Below are 22,046 nucleotides of genomic sequence, written 5' to 3' on the forward strand. Positions count from 1 at the left end.
AAAAAAAACACATAAGAAGAAGCCTGAACTGCAGCAACTGTAATTACATTACAGTCCCACACAGCCACACACAGACAGGGCTTTGAGCTCAGCACGGCTGCCGGCTGCCGCGGGATGTTAGAGGCGTGTTGCTATGACGACAGAAAGGGGACACACAGGAAGAGGGTGAGGGTAGAGGAGAGGAGGAGGGGGAGGGGGGGTTGTGTGTTGATGGGAGGAAGGTGGTCGGCGATCGAGGTAAGAGAGAGACGGAGAGAGAGAGAGAGGAGAGAGGAGCAGGCGTGCGGAGTTTGCCGGCGTCTTGACAGTGTGTGAGCAGCGGGAGAAAACGCAGCGGCAGACTACTTGGAGTAGGAACGCTCACCCGGAGGGGGAATATCCTCAAACCCTGCTGCTGGACGGAAGCAGCACGCACACACACACACACTCACACAACTACCAGACAGCTGTGTGCATGGTAGGCTTTTTTCTCAAAAAATAATCCATGTTGTGTTGGAAAGCTTCCTCTTCATGTCTTGATGTGAGAGGGAGGATGTAGGCCTTCGTGCATGTTCACAAGTGTTCGATCCATCTCTGCTTTTCTTCTGTTTGTGATGGGGAAACGGTAATAAAATGCCTTCTCAGCGCTGGTGTCTGCGCTAGACTCAAATTTGGTCATTGTGATGTCTCACTTAAAAAAAGAAAGAAAGAAAGAGGTCAGTCAGTAGTTCATAGTCCAATTAGTGGAAGATCAACTTATGTGGGATGACAGGTGATCTGCATGATGGCATTCAGAGGCCGCGTGAGGTAAGAGACGGCGTTGAATGAATGAGAGAGAGACAGAGAGAGAGAGAGAGAGGAGAGAGAGAGGAGAGTAGATGGAGGAGAGGGGTGGTATTGTGAACGTCATGGCCATGTGGATGAAAGGAACTGAGGAAAAAACACTGCAAACTCCTGATATGTGCTTGCATGCATGCCTGTGTTTGTGTGTGTGTGTGTGTGAGAGAGAGAGAGAGAGAGAGAGACAGTGCACGTCATTGATTGTCTGATTGTGTGGGTGTTCTGGGTGTATGTGCTTTGCTTTCATTTCCTCTGTGTGTGTGTGTGTGTGTGTGTGTGTGTGTGAGTGAGAGAGAGAGAGAGAGAGAGAGGGGGGTGCTTTGTCTCTCTCTCTCTTTCTGAGTGCAGTAATGATATTTATTGCAATCTTTGCAGCTGTAGAGGGGGAGGGGTGCAGAGTAGTACAAAGCTCTATGTGGCTTTGTTTCTTGTATTTCCATGAATTTCGTTCTGTGTGTGTGTGTGTGTGTGTGTGTGTGTGTGTGTGTGTGTGTGTGTGTGTGTGTGTGTCACATGTACATGAAAGTTTCCGCTGCAGCCCCGCTGAACCAGCCTTGTGTGCTTTTTTTTTTTTTTTTTAAAGCCACACCCCCCACTTTCGGTTTGTCTCCAGCGATCTCCTCTCGCCGCCTCTCAGGTCTGATGAGCAGCTCGCCCGCCGGCTCGCAGATGCAGACTTCCACTCTCGGCCCTCAGTTCATCGCGGCGCCCCAGGGCAAGGTGCCGGGCAGGAAGAGGGGACGGCCTCCCGTGCGCAAGCTGGAGCTCCAGGGTCACTATGTCGGCCCGCTGTCACCGCTCAAAGTGCCAAAGAAGAGAGGCAGGAAGCCTGGCTTCAAGGTCAGTCATTCCCTGCTGTATTTATTAGATTAGGCTTTCATGAGGGTCAAACGGCGTTCACCCCGACCGAAGGAGAGATATACTTTCATAAGGCCTTGTCACATATGCTGTAAATTTTCTAAAACCTGGTTTTCTTCATTTTCAGCATCAGTTTTCTGTTGATCGTAGCGAGTGTGTTACGAGGCTTGCTGACCCACTTCCTCCATCACCGTCTCTATTGACTTCTTCTATCTGATCTTATCTTATCCTACATCGCAGATGTTCTGTGATATCAACATACACAACATACATTTCACACGACTGGCTGAACTGTGATCAGATTTCCTCGCCTCCTGCAGTCACGCTCTGTAGATAAGAAAAGTGAAGAAGTACTAAAAGTCAACAAGCGGCTCCTTTAGTGAGACACTGCTGATGGAAACTACAGTCCCACATGAAATGAAAAAAAAAAAACCAGCCCAGTCACAGCGGGTGTGGCAAGAGAAAGAGCACTGTTGAGAAAAGAAATCTTATGTTCACAACTTAACTGTTGGTATTCAGCAGTATGACAAGGTTTTCTAAGCGGCGTGTTCAGCTAATAATCTGCAGCCCTATAAAGCGTGTTTTCAGATTCTAGTTAAATATTTGCCTTAACTGAGTTAACGGAGTAATTATTATGAGAGAAACTGACAGAATATTACGTCTAACAAAGTCAAGGTCACAGCACTGTATGTTATAAAATCATTTTGCCACTGTACTCTACATTACGAGTGATAATAATGTAAAATAATAATGGACTTATACTAGCATTGCTGAGTTGTTGTCTTCTTTCTAAACGTGTGTGTTCTGTGTGTTTTGGACTGTGCAGCTGAAGCCCAGGATGTTGATGTCCCCATTAGCAATCTCTCCCCCCGGCGGCACGCCGGAGCCCGAGATGGGCTCCATCCCACAGGACGCCGCCATCGTGCCGCACTCCGCCACGCCACAGGTCCTAACAGGTAGGAGTGATTTTTCACCCTTGAAACCTGGTGCTCCAGTACCACAAGTACAGATATTCCTGAATAAGTTTCCATTCATTATGCACAGCCAGCTTGAGGTGGGATTCTGTTTTTATAACTCATCTCTTCTCTCGCCCTGCTGCCCAAACCCTGCCTGTGACTGTAATTCAGGGCTGAAATATACACTTCTGTCTCTTCGAGAGTCGGCAGGATGACTTCCTGCTTTGTTCTCTGAGTGCACCAATGACAGAGGCTCTGCTTCTGGATGTGAAACGGCTCATTCTGCACGTTGAAACCACATAAGGCCGAGGGTTCACTGTTAACTCTGCTTCTTTATGGCTACCACAGCAGGAAAATGTCTACCAACACACACAAACAAGTGACCTTTATGTTTTTTGGATGCTTCTGATTCATTGAGAAAATAAATGATCATACAGCCACTTGTTTATTTCAGGTTTCCTATTTGATAATATTCAAAAAGTGCCTGAAGTGTATGATGAGTTCGTGATGAGGGAATCTCATGTGTTAAGGAGCAGCATACTGTAGACATGGAAAAGAAATGAGGAAAAGTCAAATATTCATTTTAATTCCACAGTATTAAAAAAATAAAATTCATTTGTGGTCATTTTTAAAGTTTATTATTGAAACTGATAGATTTTAGGATGAAAAGTTTTCTGTAGATTTTCAGGATTTTATTTTGACGAAAACACATCAATATATCTGTGTATGAAGTGGTTTTGTTTATAGTCAGGTGAAAGATCAGGCAAGTGCTAACTTTAGTTACAGAAAATCTGCAGGACACAAATGTCCATAAGATCAAAAGATACACATGTGTGCGTGTATGTGAGCTCCTGTCACGTAATTGATTTTCACTGAATAAAATAAAATACCTGAGACCTTTTCCTGTGCTCAGTGGTCATTCAGAAGCATCTCAGTTGAGTATTTCCATCTTTTAAACCTGCCATCAGGTCCATAGCTCTCTGTTTCTGGCATAACCAGCAGCCGTCTGCATTATCGATGAGCTGAAAAGTTGTTGGCAGAAAAAAACAACAAATTCTGAGGAATTATTTACGTCCTCTGATCCGTTTCTCCCTGGCATTGTTACAAGCAGCAGAGGCTTTAACACAGCTGACCTGGAGATTATTTCTGCATCGAGACACGTAATTGCTCTTTAATATTGTATGTAAAGCCACTTGAATTATTCAAAAATGCCAACTTGTGTCTCTTCTCCTCCAGCAGAGACACCGATGCCGGGTGACTTCTCCTTCGAGCCGGCGTTGGACTCCAAGCGCTACGCCGTGGACCCCACTGACTCCGCCTTCAACCTCATGACTTCGCAGTACCAGAACAAGTTCTCGTACCGGGGCAGCAGCTGCTCCGCTCGGCTCATCAGGCAGGCGTCCAGCCCGGCCAGCTTTCAGGACGGAAACAGAACCGGTGAGGCTGTTTTTATGTATCAGTAGAACTATAATGAAGAGTTAAAACACACATTTTTGTATTTTTCAAAATGAACACTTTGCAGCATTTGAACAAGGAGCTGTAGAAGTCTTGTTTACTATTTTGTTACCTTCATATATAACATGGCTGCTGGTTTCCAGCCTTTTTTTTTTCCCCTCCACCCTGGAACTGAAAGTCTTTTGGAGGCTGCTTGAGCGTAAAATCTTCCCTGTGCTGTCCTGACTCACCACACAGCTTACAGCCCAGACAGCGGCGAGAGCAAGCGCCCCGCTGGGAAGGACCCGTCCAGCTGGGGCGTAGAAGATGTGGTGTGGTTCATTAAAGACGCTGACCCTCAAGCTCTGGGACCCCATGCTGAAACCTTCAGGAAGCATGTAAGTCCTCTGAATACCGTGGCTTCTGATATGGTCTGGAACGATATTTCATATGCAATGGCTGTTAGATAGGGTTTTACTTTCAAGAGGGTTGGACTACCTCTTGCTCAAAAAAAAAAAAAAAAAAGTTCTGGCCTGTAGCTCAGTTTTCTCCATCACGCAGCAACATCAATGAATATTTTAACGGAATCTTTTAAAGCCGGTCCCAAAGATGCCACATGTGAAGGCCTTAACTCCCAAAGAGTAACTCTGCTGCCTCCCTCAGGCTGATCTCAATATGACTCAACATTTAGAGGATCCTTGCCAGCCTGATCAGAGGATGAAATCAGCCCAAATTATACGCGTTATGATCATTTGTGAGTTTTCTTCAATCACGTGATTGCGCGTTGTGTTTCAGGAAATAGACGGCGACGCTTTGCTCCTGCTGAAGAGCGAGATGATGATGAAGTATCTGGGACTGAAGCTGGGCCCTGCGCTCAAACTCTGTTACCACATCGACCGGCTCAGACAGAACCGGTTGTGATGAGCTGCTGCGGTCAGGTGACCGAGCGGCGTGTCGCCTTGTTACTAAAACTGAACCGGTGCTGAATCTCTCAAGCTTTCTGAACTGGCAGCAATACGTCAAGAACAACCTCCGAGCCCGACTCTGTGCGTGGCGGCTTTTTCTGCATCTGCAGTACGTTTAGCAAACTGAAGATTGTTGCTGTACATACACGGTTATTTACCACTAAAGCTATTATTTAACTTCTCATCCTTGTTTTCCAGAAGGCATTACGTTGTAAATAGTTTGATTCCCGACTGAGGGCAGCTAGTGCATATTAAAATATGTACCTGTCATGACTGTATGACTGTCAACATCACGTATTTGTGTTGGTCGTAATCACAGACACTCGCCGTGTAATACCTCCACAAGCAGGGATCAGAAGAAATTGGTGCTTTGAATCAGAATCTTTTACATTTTTTTTTTTTTAACATTTTTGTACTTTTTTATTCTCTGAGGACATGACACAATGCCATGTGTCTCGAGCAGGCATAAGGAAGTGTCAGCCTGCCAGTTTTAATCCCCTCACTTTGATTTTGAGCAGATGCCAGGACCAAATTTGAATCGCGTTTAATGAGTAAATACTCTAAAGCTGCAGAAAAGCAAATTTTTGCCCTCACAATGATTGTGTTTATGTTTGACTGTGACCGGCAGGGTTTTCCATTTCTGTTTTATCTTGAAATCTTAACCAAAACCACACTGTTACAGGGCAACTTTGTGAAAAGGTTTTCAAGCCTCCTTTTAAATGTGCATAAGCAGGCAAAGAACACAGTTCTCAATATAAAAGTGAGTTTTTGGGGGGGAAATGTACAGTTTGTACCATTCTTCAGGATATTATAGTTTGAAGCATTGTCAATTCCACTTTATAGCCTACTCTTTTTTTCAACTTTTATTCCATTATCATGATCAAGTAGATAAACGTGTTGATCAGATAACAGAAAGAATAAGTTCAGATGAAATGGGAGTAAGAAGATGCTTCATCAATCAGAAGCGCCAGTGATTCCATGGCACTCGTAATATCTGGAAGAATAAATTGCGACTTTGCAAAGTACTGGATTCATTTGAAACAAAAAAATCATGTTTTCAATTGAGTTTAACACAATTAGAAATTCCATTTGCATTTTGTGAGATTCTTTTTTTTACAGTTTAAATGAGTCTTGTTTGATTCTTGAGGCACTTTGAGCTCAGATGTCAAGACTACACAGTTTTTCATCTCAAGGTTTTAAAAACATGAGAAAAAGAGCTTAAACGACTTATGAAGCATTAATTACTTTTTTTTAACAACACTGCTTTTTTCTCATTCCAAAGGAGACAGTGCAGCTGCCAAACACACTTTTGTTTCATTGTATAAACAACCTGTAAACAATGTGACCAAATTTGCCATTTTGAAACTTTTTAAAGTGCTTTTCCAAGTATCTGCTGTTCATTTACTCTCTTGTGTTTGGTGTGTTTTCTTTACATTTGTCAGAGGACCACAAACAGACTGAAATATGGCATGCTCATCTGTACATGAGGTAGTTCTGTATTACTTCACTGTTTCTAGACCCATTATTAAACATTTTCATTTCATCGACCAATTTAACTAATTCAGTTCAATAACATTGTTTTACTGACATCAAATCAATTTTTATTATTTGATTTGAAATAAGTAAACTTTGGAAACATTCCTGGGTAAATAAAATGTTTGATTTAATTCATATCCATCGCCATCTTTATCCAAGCAGTATAGAAGATCTAGAAAATAAGAATATATCCAGTTGTGGGGTTCACGTCCTGTTCTCTCTGTATATGTGCAGATTTTCTCAGGGTACTCCAGTTTTCTCCCACTATTCAAAACCTGCACGTGAGGTTGATTTGTGACTCTAAATTGCCCTGAGCTGTCAATGTGAGGGAGTGTGTTTGCGCTGTGTTGGAGTGGGGACATTTCAATGGTGTTCTATGACTGTTGTAAACTGTGATTGGCTCCAGCCCCCCATGGCCCTGCACTGGATGGATGGATAAGTTCAAGCAAGCAAAGTAATTTAAAACTGATATAATATTAATTTCTCACGGAATACGTCTGTGAGCAAAGAGTTGATTTTTGGTTAATTTCTATGCATATTGTTACTTCTAATATTTAAACCAGTTTTTGATAAGAAAAACAAAAAAGCTGATAACATTGCATTTTCTTTCCCTTGGTTTTGATCATTTTCAGCCACTGGAATCATTGATTAGTGTGTAATATACTTTGAATCATCCAGAATAAACAGATCATTGGCGGTGGGGGAGTGTTGGGGAGTAGGTTCGAGTCCCGGTCATAAAGTGAAAAAGAAAAAAAAAAAAAGTCTCATTCCACACACATATATAGTATATAATGCAATTGTTTAATTAGGTTACTCGTATTAATAAAAAACAAAAACAAAAAAACAGGGATTTAGACGCCTTAATAAAACTAAAAAGAACTTTACTTGAAATATCGCGAGACTTCCTGGACTATCGCGTGACTTCACCGGATTCCCTTCCTGGTAGACACACACGCGGCTTATGTGAGCGCCTGCGAACATCAGTCCGTCCGACAGAGGTGAAGATGGCAGACATCTCGGACAGGACGCTGCAGGTCGCCCTGGCGGCGTCTTTCGCCTGCGGCTTCGTGGCGGGCTGGCAGGCGAACCGCATGAGGAGGAAGTTCCTGGACTGGAGGAAGAAGCGGCTGCAGGACAAACTGTCAGAAACGCAGAAGAAACTGGACCTGGCTTGAATGGTAAAGACTGCACTGTCCTGACAGTCATGGCTGAAGACAGACGCTCAGAGAACTTTAGGTGTTGTTGGTCAAGTCAGTCCTCACTCGCACTATTTTCCAAGATTCATGGATTTATGCGTGCATTCTGAATGCATTATGCAACATGGAGCTGACACAGGGTACACACACCACACTGCACACACACAGGCCCAACCGAGACTCAATTCTGTCTGATTTTCTATGTGCACTCTTCTCGACTGGTCAAATATGATCGTGTACCTCACTCTGTGTGTAATCTGTGTATTCTCCTCTGCAGGGTTTGGAGCTGTCTGCTTTGTCAAGCTGCTGGATCCTGGATGTCCCACATGTCCGTCCATTTATGGAGGAAACCTGCGAAAGAAACACTTCTGAGTTTGACTACCTGAGTGACTCTTCCACCCTGAAAATACAAGCATCGCCCTCTGGCTGCTGACACCATCATGGTTGTGGGTTTTCTGGCGTGGTAGCAGTCTGGATTTATGTTTCTTTCTCAGTGTTATAAAGTCATTATTCATTTCTTGGGGTGAATATTGATCCTGCCTTTTGTCTCTCCCGCAGTTTCTTACCATGGCCAAGCCAGCTATAACTTTATAAACTGTGATATATGAATGTATATATCACTTGTATAGACTGGGTATTACTCTTTTGCAATCTGGAAGCGGTGTGTGGTGAAATATCACCGGCTGTGTCAGACAGTAGAAAAACCTGTTTTCAGGAACTAGTTTATCTTCAGAATGAGTTTTTACCATCTCACTGTCACCAAGGATATACATTGTTTTATTTATTAATGATGTATTGTTAAGTGAAAACCTTTCAGATGTTGTAAAGTGAGTTTACCCTGGATTTTATTTGGTATTAAAAGGAAACTTGAGGAAAAACTTACTGTGTAATAAATGTAAGCTGCAGCTCCTTTCAGACAGTGACTCAAACTGAGGTACAGTCAGGTTCAGAATATGTTAACGTGCCAGGGCATTCACTAGGAGAACCTTTCTGTTGTTTGAATAAGGTTTAATTCCAGTAATAGACCTTTTAAACTTTCACAGATTTTTTGTTTGAGTGATTGTGCCATCTGCTGGAAGAAAGGGAAACACTGCAGGGACGCCAGCGAAGCAGACATTTAAAACACTGGTCTTTCCACCCATCCTGAATACCGAGAGTGGAGATTCACAGAGATGTATTCCCTTCAGTTTGATTAACTTAATGCTCATTACCACAGAAACATCACTAGACTTCTTCAGAAAACCCAACAATCTTACACTGGTTACTGAAGGGGAAACACTCAGCTGCCGGCTTCATGCTGTCACGGTTAGCGGTTCAGAGACAGTAAAAGAAAATGGCAATACAGAGGCAGAGAGCAACAACGGAGCAGACAAGGTGTTATCAGATGGAAAACTAATCCAGTCGCTGTAGTTGTGACGGTTTTAGGAGGTACAGATCACGAGCTCCCGAGATCCTTCAGGAATGTTGGTACAGAGAGAAAAAGAGACAAAGTGTACAGCCTGAGTGCATGGAGAGAAAGGAAAAGCGAGAGAAAGTCTCTTCAACTTAAAGAGAAAATGGCCCAGGGTCTCTCCAGCCAACCTTAACTATGTACCTCATCAAACAGGAGAGCCTGATATTAAAGGTAGAGATCGAGTTATCCTCCCAAATTGGAGCTGGGAGCTGGTTACACAAAAGATGAGCCAGACGTTTAAAAGCTCTGCATCCCATTCTACACTTAAAAACCCCAGGAACTGCTGTGGCAGCAGTCTGAGAACGAAGTGTTCTGAGGGGATAATCACTCTTTAGGATATGATGGACTCTGGTACAAACAAGAAAAAAAATCTCTTCTGCAATGAAAATGAATGAAAAAAAAAAAGAAATTTGTAGACAAAAGAGTGCAAGGACATAAGTCATTTGAAAACAGCATGCAGATTACAACTCAATACGTCTAGACATCAAAGAATAAACAACGACTTCAGTGGTGGCACAGTGTTTTGAACCTGACCTGCTTTTATGTGGTACGTTTCTCTTTTACTGCAGCTTCTCCTCACAGTTCTTAGGCTGTGTGTGACTGAGGGATTTCCTCTCTGTGTTGTGTCTGTACTGACCTGTTCAGGGCATTGATCATCTTATGCATCCAGCAACATCAGAATTAACAGAAATATATGGATTAAATTGGTTTCATTTATAGTTTAACTTGATATTTTTTGCTTAATGCTGTGATGGGAAGGAACCATTTTTAGGACATATAATTGATACATGCACCAAAATTAGTTCCAGTCTGGTGGAGCTATTCAGTATCGTGACTGCTGATATTGAAATCTGTTTAGTCGTGTGTGGGATCGGCTATATGTGGACATTTTATCCTGAAACCTGATATGCTGGAAGCAGAAACGAGTGTCAGGGTTTGATCAATCGTGACAAGGCTCAAACTGTGATGGATGGAAAGATGCTGGATCAGAGCAGCTCGGCGTTCCCAGTTTGCAGCGGGCTGCGTCCATCTAAACTGACCCAAGGTCGAAAAAAGATGAATCGGCAAAAAGGTTCAAGGACAACCGAGGATCATTTAAACACATGGAATCGACTTAAATCTATCTGGACTGAACGGCTCTGGTAGATCTTGGTGCCTGATCCCACTGTACACCCTCAGAGGTGTGGCGGAGTCCATGCTTCATCAGGTCAGGGCTGATGAGGGGCATTCCTCCACGGCAATAAGCAGGTGGTTATAATGTTACAGCTGGTGTATCACCACCACCACGACACAAATAGGCACCTACATTTTGTATTGTCTTCACTCAGAGTTGTTGTATCTGTAGTATGTGTTCCTATACGTTCCCAGTCTATAGGTGGTGCTGGTGCTCTTCATTACTAAGCGCTCGTGGAGCAAGATTTTGCCTACAGCATCCTATTCAGTGGCTCTGAAATTAGATCCTTGTCAGGAGATCTCTCTTTTTCATCATCACCACTCTTGCGGGTCCATTACTGTGTCTCAACAAGCCTTTGACAAGACCTTAAAAAGTCATTTTCTGGCCCCTGCAGCGCGTCATTGGTGGCTTTGATGAGATTGAAGGTGGCGAAAGGGCTGGAAGAAGATCAGGAGAGGTTAAGCTGACAGGTAAATATGTTTTCACTGCCTCCTCTGATTCAGTTTATTCAGGAATATAGAATTAGAAAGTCTTTGATATTTTGGAAGCATGAATACATTTTAAAAGATGACTTCATACATCACATTAAAAGTCATGATTAGACTCTTAATAGGTGCTTTTAATAACTTTAATAACTTCAATTATTGCACTGTAATTTTAGTAGTAGTTTGGGTCATATTCTTAGATAATGAGAAAAAACTTTTTTTTATTCAATTGTGTGAAAATCTTTTAAAATCTGCCTAATTAATGCATACAATCAGACACGTGTCAAACATCTAAAACACTTCATAAGAAGATGAAATGCTTAATTACAGCTGTTTTCTGTGATATCTGTTTGTGTTTTGGATGGTATTCTGGAGAGGCTGTTATTGTCCCTCAATGTCTAATGCTGTGGCTAAATTGTGATGAATAGCTTTCTGGAGTTTAGAGTATGTGTGTGTGTGTGTGTGTGTGTGTGTGTGTGTAGACTGCAACAGCCTATTCCTTGTTTACTTTGTCCCAAGCTGTGTGTGATTGTGTGCAACAGCAGCGGCGGCGGCGGCACTGGTGCGTGGAGCTGGGAAGGATTTTCAAAGGGGACTGGAGGGTTTAGTGACGAGAGGAGATAATGTGCAAAGAGGGCCGAAAAGAGGAGGGGATGAAAAAATAAAAGGAAAGAAAAGGAAAGAAAGAGTGAGAAAAGACTTCACATCGACTGCTATGATTGATCTGATTTTTCTAATTGGCACGTAGACTTTAGATCCTGTGCCCTTCGTCTATATCGAGTGTGCTCAGTGAGTGTCATGTTTAATAAGCTTGCTGATTGGCTTTCTGGTTGTGTGATTGTGCCCTCTGGCTATTGGGGGACTGGAAGAGCGAGGGAGAGGAGAGGAGACTTGATTTTATAAATACCATGTAAATAATTAAACGTCTCCACTCTGGTTCTTTAAAAAAAAAAAAAAAAAAAAAGGAGTCTTTAGCCATTCCAGAGACTTTATCACATGAATGATACGAAACATGTAATTGATAAGTCTGACATAAACAGCGTAAAAGGTCAACGGTGCCGTTGGCCTCAGGCTAATGTCATCATGTTAACATGCTTGCAGTGATTACTCAAACTGATTGTCTCAAAGTACTCTGCACCTTTCAGGACGCCTCGGAGCTCTGCAAAGACCAGGGAAGAGTTATGAAGGCTGTAATTTAAAGGCTGTACACTCCAAAAAATGGATTCGACAGTCAAAGTTCCAGTGTGACTGTTAACTGTCGCAAATACCCAAAAGTCTCAGCGTTAATGTCTTGTGTTTTTTTCTGCCATGAGCGAATCAAACAAACCGCTGCGTCACTGCGCTGCCCACAAAGAGACTCCCTTAAGTGCAAATATATCGGCATATTTAAGTTACGGCACGATTACAACAACAACAGTTTGCCGTGAATTTAGTGATGGATTTGAAATCATTGCAGTCTGAGCAGTTTTCCAGTTACAAGGCTGTCGCCTAATGAGTCAAACATGGTGCATTTTACTATCGAGCCTTTTTATAGAGGCTGTTTTTATTCTCCCTTACAAACGATCTTTGCTCCTCAGCTTATTGAAAACAAAGTTTTGTGCCACCAGTCTCAAGCGTGTGAGTATTTTATAATTAGCTCTAAACACAAAGTGCATCCAATGAGGGTGACATCCACTGAATTTCTTTCTGTAATGTCTAAGATTTATCACGTAAAAGTTTAAACACACATCTATCACAGGTTCTGTTAAAACAAAAATTTTATAAATGCTTTAAATCGTTTGTGCAAAATTGTTTTTACTGTCAATCAGTGCAGCTTCGCGAGAGAGTGAGTTGAGTGTGCATTTATGTGTAAATGGATAAAAAAAAAAACACACACACACACACACCTCTCTCTAATGCTCTTCAGTCACATACAAATATGAATATTGCATGAGTACAAACAAACATAGAGAAACACCTGAGCTTCCAGGCTTTACCCAGCTTCAATCCAATACCGCTCACACACCGGTGAGCCTTCCATGTTTATGGATGACTTGGGCCATGTCTCAGATAAATACTGAGTCTGTGGATTGGAGCAATATGCTGCAAAGATTTCCATTTAAATTGTGATTCGATTATGTCTCACTTCATTTGATCAAGGATTATTTTGTAACAACCTTTCCAGAAGGCTTTTATGTAAAGAAAGGGAGCCGCAGCACCTCCGTTCTGTTTGACGGCGGAGAAATTACTGTAAACACAAAGACTTCAAGAGCAAGGCGTCTCACGGCCTTCATATCAGTAATTGTTTTACAAACTCTGGAATTATCCCCACTGTGGGACTCAAAGGAATACCTATTCTGTTCTCATCATCCACAACTGGGCTATGAATAGTTTGTTTTCACATTTTTAAACATTCAAAACGAGGACTGCAGCCTTTTACTGAATCATGGAATCTATCAACATGTAATATATTTGGAACCTTTGTCCAAATAAACATTTTTCATCCGTCCTATTTGTAGTTCATTTTCTAAATGAAATACATGGAGGCATGACAGGGGAAAGCAGCTGCCCCCATCCTTTAGAGATCAGTAATATAGCGCTTTATAAATGAGCAATGAACCATTAAAAAAGAAATCGAGAAAATGAGTCTGTCATAAATCCAACAGGTGTCTGCGCCCACTCGCACAAAACACTTGTTTAGTCTCTTTTTGAGTAACCAATGGCCCCAAAGTTGTTCTTAAAATGATAATGGATGGCTCTAAAGGCCAATAACGCAAAGTTAAATGTATAATTAGCTATTTATAAGGACTTTACTTACCGCCCAAATAAACGCTGAGAGATACTGATGGAATGTTCTCATTTCCCTTTCTCAAACCTCGGAGGTGTGTTCAAGAAGCAAGTGAGTCACGTTGAAAGACATGATGCTCACGGTCTGTGTGTGCCCCCTCTAAAATTCAAATTGTATTTAAACTGAAAGGAAACTTGGAAACTTGACAGGAACATAACGCTAAGAACTGATCGATATGTCAGCAATCACTGTCTCACATCATTGTTTCTCAGCGTTCTGTCGCTCTCGTCCCACAGAATTGCCTCTGAGAAACGCTGAGGACCCCCTCTTCAACCTCTGATTTGCCGACACACAACAGTATCGACCAAAAACTGGCAGACACACCTACTCTCACGAAAACAGGAACTTAAAAAAAACAAACAAACAAAATGTCCACCTAATGTCCACCTGTGTTTTAGCTCTGTTCTAGTCTCCACTTGCTCCCGAGGCACTAAAAGGTTCAGCCACACAGGCACGACTTTTATTACTCAGCCTTTTTGCAGCGAGGGAGATAACGTACTGCGAGTTTATCTGAGTTTTTCAGCTTAAAACTGCTGCTGTCTGAAGGCAAAGCTGGTGAGAGCAGTGGCAATGAGGCTCTGAAAAACCAAAACAGTCAGAGCAAATGAGTCCATCCATTGTTCATACTGCTTCATCTTGCTCAGGATTACAGAGCGCTGGAGCCGATCTCGGTAGAGATGATGAAGACGCGCAGCGGCGGTGTCGCATGATATGTGCACAAGCTAATATGCTCGTGCACAGGTTTGGGGCATGTACAAATGAAGTGAAAAAGACACTATTTAAAGCACATTGTACACCGTTATATACAGCCCACCCGTGGTGTAACTTTAAACAGTCGAGCATTCGGAAACTCAATGACTGTTTGAGAATTCTGTAGAAAAAGCCTCGTTGGGAGAGTGCCAGGCATTTATTTGTTACAGCTGGAATTCAAACATTTCATTTCTGCTTAACCTAATGTACAAATTCAGATGTCGGCTGAATGACTGTGAAAATTCAATCATTTTGAGTTTGACCAGTGTTAGTATTAGTACCACACGCTGTCAGTCTGAACTGCGGCGTCACTGGTACAGGAGTCTACTTTAGACCCCTTTTTATGTGTCTGTTCTTAACCTGGATCTCGTGTCTGTAATACAGTTGGATGATGATGATGATGTATGTGTCAGACTACAAGTGTCACATTGTTATCCTGCGTTAATGATTTTTTTTCAACTTTAGTACTTTAAATTCTAACTAAAAAAAATGTCAATGTAATGTTTTAACTGGACCTGCTCGAAGATGTCTGGAGATTCATCTGAGCTGGTTTCCTGCCTCCAGGGTGATTCATACCTAACTTATGTTGCTCGGATGAGCGCGACCTTTCACTGGCCTCTCAGACTGCCCTAACAGGAGGCGGCTCACTGGTGCATAATGGAAAGAGTGCAGCGGCGGTGGTGGCACAGTCAGGCTAGACCTTCATTTCCCACTCAGAGTGCCCATACTAAATGGATGCACTCAAGATGCTGTGGATAAAAGCAACAAATGAATGACAGATGTGGCATTAAGCTGCGCACGCCGTTGGTACAAGCTGTCCACCCTGCCCGCGTCCTCTCATCTCGCTGGTTTTAGTTCTGAGTACACTTGAACAATCTGGACACACTCAAGGGACTGTTTGTTGTTTATGCTCTCCAGTGATGAGGTAAAAACACTCAGAGAGCCACATGCTCCCACTTTGTTTTGAAGACTTTAAAGCAGACCTGCCACCTACTTATGCCACAGCATTTTGAAAACATGCAAAAGAACTTTTTTTTTCCCCATAATATATTCCCAGAACTTTCTAATCTTAATTTGCTAAACATTAATAGATACAATACTGATTGAGAATGAAATTAATTCACTAACTGCTGCAAGACTTGGAAAATACAAACCTCAGACTGCGCTGAATTTCTCTCTCATTTTTTTTTTTTTTTTTTTTTTAATAGCTTGTTTCTTATAATAGACTGTACCTCACTCTGAGCACAAACATGTTCATTCATGAAAGCCATTAAGCACTTCATTCTCAAAACGCAAGCCTGGGAAAGTAGAAAGTTCTCCTGTAAAAAAGGAGACAGCCATGGAATATTTTGTCAGACGCAAAAGCAGATGAAGGACACTGAATTATGAGGCTCATTTCATGAAGACCGCGTGAACATAAAGCAACAATGCGACCGAGCTTAGTTCTAATGCGGAGTACTTTTGAGAGGGAAAGAAAAAAACATCCCCACAATGGAACAACAAAACTATCCTCCTCACACAGCGAACGCTTGTATTAGTGAAGAGACTGTTTTATCCCGTCATCTTACTTTATCCAGTTCTGGCACAAGAAAAAAACAGTTAAAATCTACAGGCATAGACTGATATTATAACGAAAAGTATCTACTTCAGTCAAGGTTCCTGCTAATTCTGATGCAAAAGTGCTAATTAGCTTTAGAGTGTAACAGTTGGGGCGAAAAGAAATGTGATATTTTAGTCTCTTCAAAGGTACAAAATCTACTTTATAGCATCTTGTACCGTTTTCTTGGTTCCTATGATATATCTCAAGTGTTATTTTCCATAAAAATAACAGGTTTTGGTTGTAATTATAGGCTTATATGCTCCCATATGCAGCAGCCCCCGTTTACACAGTGTGTGTTTAGAGCTAAAAGTTTCTGCTGTGGAGGAAAACTTTCATCACAGCCTGCAAGAAGTGGACTGTAACACACTTGCTTCAGATGTGGTGTTTTTGCTGCAGTTTAAGTCTTGTCAGGCCACCTCCTGTTTAAATAATTTATGGGACAGTTCATAAAATCGCGACTGCCCTCTTAGGGACCACGCATGCAAATCTGATATGAGGACAGGTTGACAACGGGCGGCGCCGTCCTTATTCGAGCACAGATGGCCAAAGACAGAGAAGATCTGGGGACGTCCTCTAACTATTGTTACATTTAAATGAATGTAGCAGGATCTAAACACTCGGCTGCTCCCAGAGGACACTCCATCATGTTTGGTGTGTTCAGCCCGCCTTGCTCGTTTGGCAATTACTCGTTTTCGAAAAAGTTTCTATTTGACGCCGGCAGTGACCTTGGTATAACTACTGCTGCCCTGAAAAATTAACCTTTTAATGTGAGAAAACACACATCCAAAGTGTGAAAGCTTGTGTTTATCCCTCGACATACAGAGATGCACGTACGGTCGTGCACACGCTCACACACATGCGGTTTCAGCAGAGGTAATATGCACACACAAAGGTGGAAAATGCTTATTCCAGCTGATGGAGTGTATAATTCCAACATTGGAATAATAATGACGGCATTGTAATTCAGATGGATAGAGGAGAAATTAGATTCTGGGGCTTTCTGCATATTGTCATTATTGAGTTCTGCACCATTCTCTTGGTGGGAGCGAAATGAATTGAGAGATGGGATGAGTTTACATGTCTAACTTGCTGAAGCGACCCACAAAGTCTCACCCCTGCAGCAATTCGTGAATCTAAAACGAGCCTAAAACGCATCTTCACTTGGTTTAAAACCGAAAGCAGTCTGCACAGATTTCTGTACGATGCTGACACGCTCAGTCATCCTGTTGGTATGCATCCGAAAAGCAAGTGGCTGCAATTATATTAAACACCCCAGCAATTAGAGCGAGAACAAACAGCCTTTCCATACACTGTTTCTTGTAATGTTATTTCACAGAGCTGGCTAATTGTGCTTGGTTTCCTCTAGAAAATATTCTTTGTCACTCTCGCCTTTCTTCACAGAGGCACCCACACAGCTAATCAAAGAGCCGAATATCCTTTTCTCCCCAGCGCTGAGTGCTGTCAAGTGTCTCTGAATGAAAACTGAGCGTCTTAGTGTCATCGAAGGCCCTAAAAGAGAAAAATTATTCTCCTTTTCTGATCTGCTTTCTTCCTCTCAAGGCTGAGAGACGGCCTGTGGCGAGAGGTTAGCGAAAAGAGAATATCTCAGCCGGATCAATAAAGCATTGTGATGTGATTATTATTACTTGAGGAAGTCTCCTTCTTTTCTTTTCTTCTTCTTTTCTGTTTTTTTTTTTTAACTGCTATGGGAGACGCAGAAATAAAACACTGCTGTCAATATGTGATATCTTAACCTTAAATCGACTGGAAGGATTCTTTAAATTTAAGTAGTGACTCTGCCATCATTTCTCATGTCAGCTTTAATATCGAACAGCTCTGGGCTCCAGTTCACAAAAATCTATACCTTTTTTAAGACACTTATCAAAATACTTGAAAATAGACATCCCACTCCCAGCGTGTGATTAGATTACATTTTACTGCTATAAAGTCAGTGTGGATCAATGCGTTTATGGGCCATTCATATATAATAAGATCTATTGCAATAAACAAATATTAAACTGAACAAATGTATTCCAGTAAGAGCTGAAAGAATCTAAATTTGTTGGATTTATGGAAAAAGAAGTTTTCTTTATTTCTCCATTCTCCAGCTTTTGAAAGTGTCCAATTAGTATGTTCACATTCAGGAGTAGATCACTGATCAGATCATTTCTTTGCACACATCGTAGTCGTCAGACCAGACTGAAGCTAAAATTAGACACAAGCCGTTTTTTTTTTTTTTTTTTTTCCTTTGTAAGCCATTGTTGAAGTTTCTCCCCTGGTATTAAACCTCAGAAGCTCTTTCTTGATCATGGGACTGACATATGGAGAGGTCCAAAATAAGGCAGACGGTCTAAACTCATGCAGATCTGATGGTTTACCTCCATTTGAGGTGTGCGGGGCTGTAAATATGCGGATGGTTCCCACCTCCAGAACAACGATTGCCTGTAGGCTGATGAATCACAATGGCACCGAAACATACATCATGTTTCAGTAAACCCTGGAAGTCGGCGGGATTGATTGTTTCAGTATGTGACATATAAAAAGTGTTAAACAAGGCTGCCATCGGTGCAGAGCTGATTATTGGGCCCATTCTGACATCTGTTTTCTGAATCGTGAGGTTGGTAGAGGAAGAAAACTGACAGGTTCCAACTCAATCACAGCACTAACACAGAGAGACAGACAGTAAATAAATACATCTATGGCCAATTCACTCGCTCAATTAACCTGCCAAACACGGCGAGAAGACTGTCTCCGACACGTAACACAATAAGGAACCACAACCGCAATCAAAACTCGGTGCTGAGAACCGCGGCCTGATGTTTCACACTGTGACCAGACTCCCACTCTGACCCTTCACAGTACTGATTTAGACAAAATCTTTTTAATTCACCCCATTTTTTTTGTCTTATTCATCTGAAATTGCTGTTTTCATAAAGCCCAGCGAGCCTCCATAAATATCAGCGCTCATGACACCTCCATGAAGAGGTTTTTAAAACGGAGAACTGCATTTGTGACGCGCTCCGCTGATCAGGACAGAGGACAAAGGTGAATAAAAGAGAAAAGTTCACGGCGGTCCATTTCACTTTGTGCTCACGCTGACATTTGTGACACCAGATAGAAATGTTAAGAGCCAGAGAGCCGTTGTGACTCATATCCTGCGACATAACTTCCGAACCAGTAAATGCAGTACAGTGCATTTGTGGTCATTATTTGTCTACAGAGCCGCATCTAAATGCATAAGACCCTCTGAATAGCGGCAGGGACGTCACTGCTGTGCAGGTTAATTATGACCCGCAGCAGTAACACTATATTTTCGTGTGTTTTTGGTCTCTGTGCTGCATCGAGACTCACACTGATCTTCAATTTAAACCATCAGGCTGTCCATTTGTAAACTTACTGAGACCTGCTTATTAAAATAGACTCGGTCGTCTCGTGCGGTGTGCGGAAATTGACGTGTTTACGCAAATGTAACGCGCTGACGCCGCGATCACACCGGGGTTCATTTACACCAGGCTAATGGTGACAGGTGTGAACACACCCTCAGATATGTAATTAGTTAACGGGCAAGAAAACAGAGTAGCCTGCTGCTTGTATATAGGCAAATGCATAAAAGGGAGTATCGGTCCCCGTTTTTCTGCTGCATCAGGGCCCATTTTTCTTGTGTGTCTGTGTATTATAGGCAATGACAAATTAAAATCTTGTTCTTATTGATTAATCCAGACAAAGAACAAAATCAGTTGCTGTACTCGGGGGGGAAAAAAAGTTGTTTGGAAGAAAGCAGCTTTTCTCTCTGATGCTAATAGAAACTTCAGCAGGAAGGCATTCCTCAGTTTTGTTTGTCACTAAAGACAGAAATCGTCCAAGACACCTCGTTGAAATGCGAGCCGCCGCGGAGCTGTTATTGCCGTCACAGAGAGAGTCCTGAGTTGTGATTATTGCAGGAGGAAAAAAATAAATGAATGAAGAACTGTGCCTGGTGGATACTTGTGCAAAAAATGTGTACGTGCACAAATGAAAACGCCACGTTATCACACTGATCATCTCTTATCATGGGAGTGGATGGAAGGGAGGGATGAGTGAAGCACCGATAGATAGAAAGACGTAAAAATCACACAGGGTATCGCACATTAATGCATTAGGTCGTATTCTTCCCTGGCTGAGGGCAACATTTAAATCATCCACATCAAATCAATTCAAAGTATTAACGGAAATGATCACATGTGTTTGTTCGGGCAGAGTCGATCGTTTACGCTGTGGATGAGTGAAAATATTGAGTGGGGAAGGCGTTTCATGTGCCAAGCCAAACAAAGCCAGGCTGTGAAGGAACAGCAGGCCCACTTGAGAGAGCTCCGAGGCCTCATTTACGCCACAGTGTTTTCAGGAGGAAACTTTGATTGAATCTTTGGGATTTTTCATCTGCTTGCACGACAGCAGTGTTTGAAAACCAACTCCCAAGGTGGAACTTTTCAAAAAAAGCTCCAATTCTGTCTGGGCATGCTCACCCCAGCTGGAAAAAATGTTTGTGTACTCGCCATATTGTTCTGTGCAACAGCACCCACTAGTGGCCCTGCATGAAAACTACAGTTTTCTGTGTTTCTGCCATTTCTTTTTCAAAAAGTTCTGACCTGAAAAGGCACAAACAATGCACTTTCATTTGAAATGTTATGTAAATCGGTCCTGATATTCTCTTGTAAACTTGCCTAACTGTGCAGGAAAAACTCTTCCCATGACACCTCCAGGTACCTGCAGGCAGCAGCAGACATGATGGGGTCATAAAAGAGAAACGTTCATCGTGTTTGATACACAGGCAGCAAAAGTATGTTTCAATCGATCGGTCTTCCGTTCTCAGGTCCCCTTAAATAGAGCTGCTTCTCATCAGGTGAATGATCTCCACCCCGGCCCTACAGGTGAAACAAATCTGCAATCAGCAGCCAGCTCACAGCCTGGCACCGCCCACCTGAAACCAAAACAGAAAAACACCGGACCACAGACCCCACTGTGGCAGAGTATTACAGATTAATCTCAAATGTATGCTTTTGCACTGTGAAAGAAAACCGGAGTAGTTGGAGAAAACCTTTGCACATGATAAAGCTGCCGGTGATGCTCTGTGCGAACCGCCACACCACCACACGCTGCCCCATATATCAACCAGAAAACATATCATGAACTCGAGATGCACATTAACACAGTACTGCTGCTCCTTAATATTCAGTTTTCTGTCCAGGTGCTTTTGCCTTGTTTTGTTTAGCCACTTGTTTTAGGCCCTGTTTAGCTGGATCAGTGGTGCATACGAAGGGAGAAAATAGAATTAATGAGCCTCTGGGTAAATAAATGGATTTTGGCACTCACCTCCCTCCTTTCCTTGCTCCCTCTTTCACCACAGCACTGACAGTTTAATCAGTTCTTCATTTAATGATTTAATCAACCTTTAAAAAGATATTTTTTTTCCCCTCCCAAACACCTTTTCCTGGGTGAGCTTTCACTTGGACCTGATTGTAATAAAATAAAGCACTCGTCGTTCTGCTGAGGGAATCAGGCAAAAATGACTTTGAGCAAGGATACGTTTGAGAGCGCGATGAATAACAGCAACCTAATGAAATTCTTACAAAAACTTTTGTATGGTTACCTGCCCCAGCATTCAGACGTTCACGGGAAACTCCTCTCAAATATATTTTCCGAATTCACGCCAGCTGAAACCATCTCAACTTAGACCTTGAGGACAGCCCCTTTGGAAGTGATGAAAGCCTGATCATAATCATCCGCATTGCATTCATCCTCAAATTTGACGGAGCTGCAGTTTAATCAGACGTGTAATCACACTCAGACATCATTGTATTTGCTCGGGGGACGAGCACCCCGTGCACCCTCTCCCGCTTTTCGAATAAAAGCACAAAGCATGACTCCTAATGGTGTTTTGCAAAAAGGTAGTTGCCTCTGTGCCTTTTTCGATGGATGAGGGACACTGAAGCCAAAAGTTGATAATAGTCCCTTGC

The 22,046-nt window shown here is 42.3% G+C and overlaps 1 protein-coding gene across 3 annotated transcripts; it reads left to right on the top strand.

Annotated features, from left to right (window-relative positions):
* Nucleotides 1-273: 273 nt before the first annotated feature.
* scml4 (Scm polycomb group protein like 4) lies at nt 274-6,574 on the top strand. Of its 3 annotated transcripts, none has more exons than XM_030109712.1 (6): nt 274-457; nt 1,403-1,659; nt 2,504-2,633; nt 3,870-4,070; nt 4,326-4,465; nt 4,863-6,574. In XM_030109712.1, exons 2-6 carry the CDS (start codon nt 1,462-1,464, stop codon nt 4,986-4,988), a joined length of 795 nt encoding a protein of 264 aa, XP_029965572.1. In that variant the 5' UTR covers nt 274-457; nt 1,403-1,461; the 3' UTR covers nt 4,989-6,574. The 3 variants fall into 3 exon arrangements, with proteins under 3 accessions (XP_029965572.1, XP_029965570.1, XP_029965573.1); XM_030109710.1 differs by having other exon boundaries at nt 1,457-1,659; XM_030109713.1 differs by having other exon boundaries at nt 1,457-1,659; nt 3,873-4,070.
* Nucleotides 6,575-22,046: the final 15,472 nt, after the last annotated feature.

This window comes from Salarias fasciatus, chromosome 15 (assembly GCF_902148845.1).
Source record: "Salarias fasciatus chromosome 15, fSalaFa1.1, whole genome shotgun sequence".
Classification (NCBI taxonomy): Eukaryota; Metazoa; Chordata; class Actinopteri; order Blenniiformes; family Blenniidae; genus Salarias; species Salarias fasciatus.

Excerpts from the sequence above, each read along its gene's own strand:
- scml4 (XM_030109712.1), top strand. The coding sequence starts at position 1,462 with ATGAGCAGCTCGCCCGCCGGCTCGCAGATGCAGACTTCCACTCTCGGC. Across the intron at positions 2,634-3,869 it reads CACGCCACAGGTCCTAACAG|CAGAGACACCGATGCCGGGT; the intron begins GTAGGAGTGATT and ends CTTCTCCTCCAG. Across the intron at positions 4,466-4,862 it reads CTGAAACCTTCAGGAAGCAT|GAAATAGACGGCGACGCTTT; the intron begins GTAAGTCCTCTG and ends GTTGTGTTTCAG.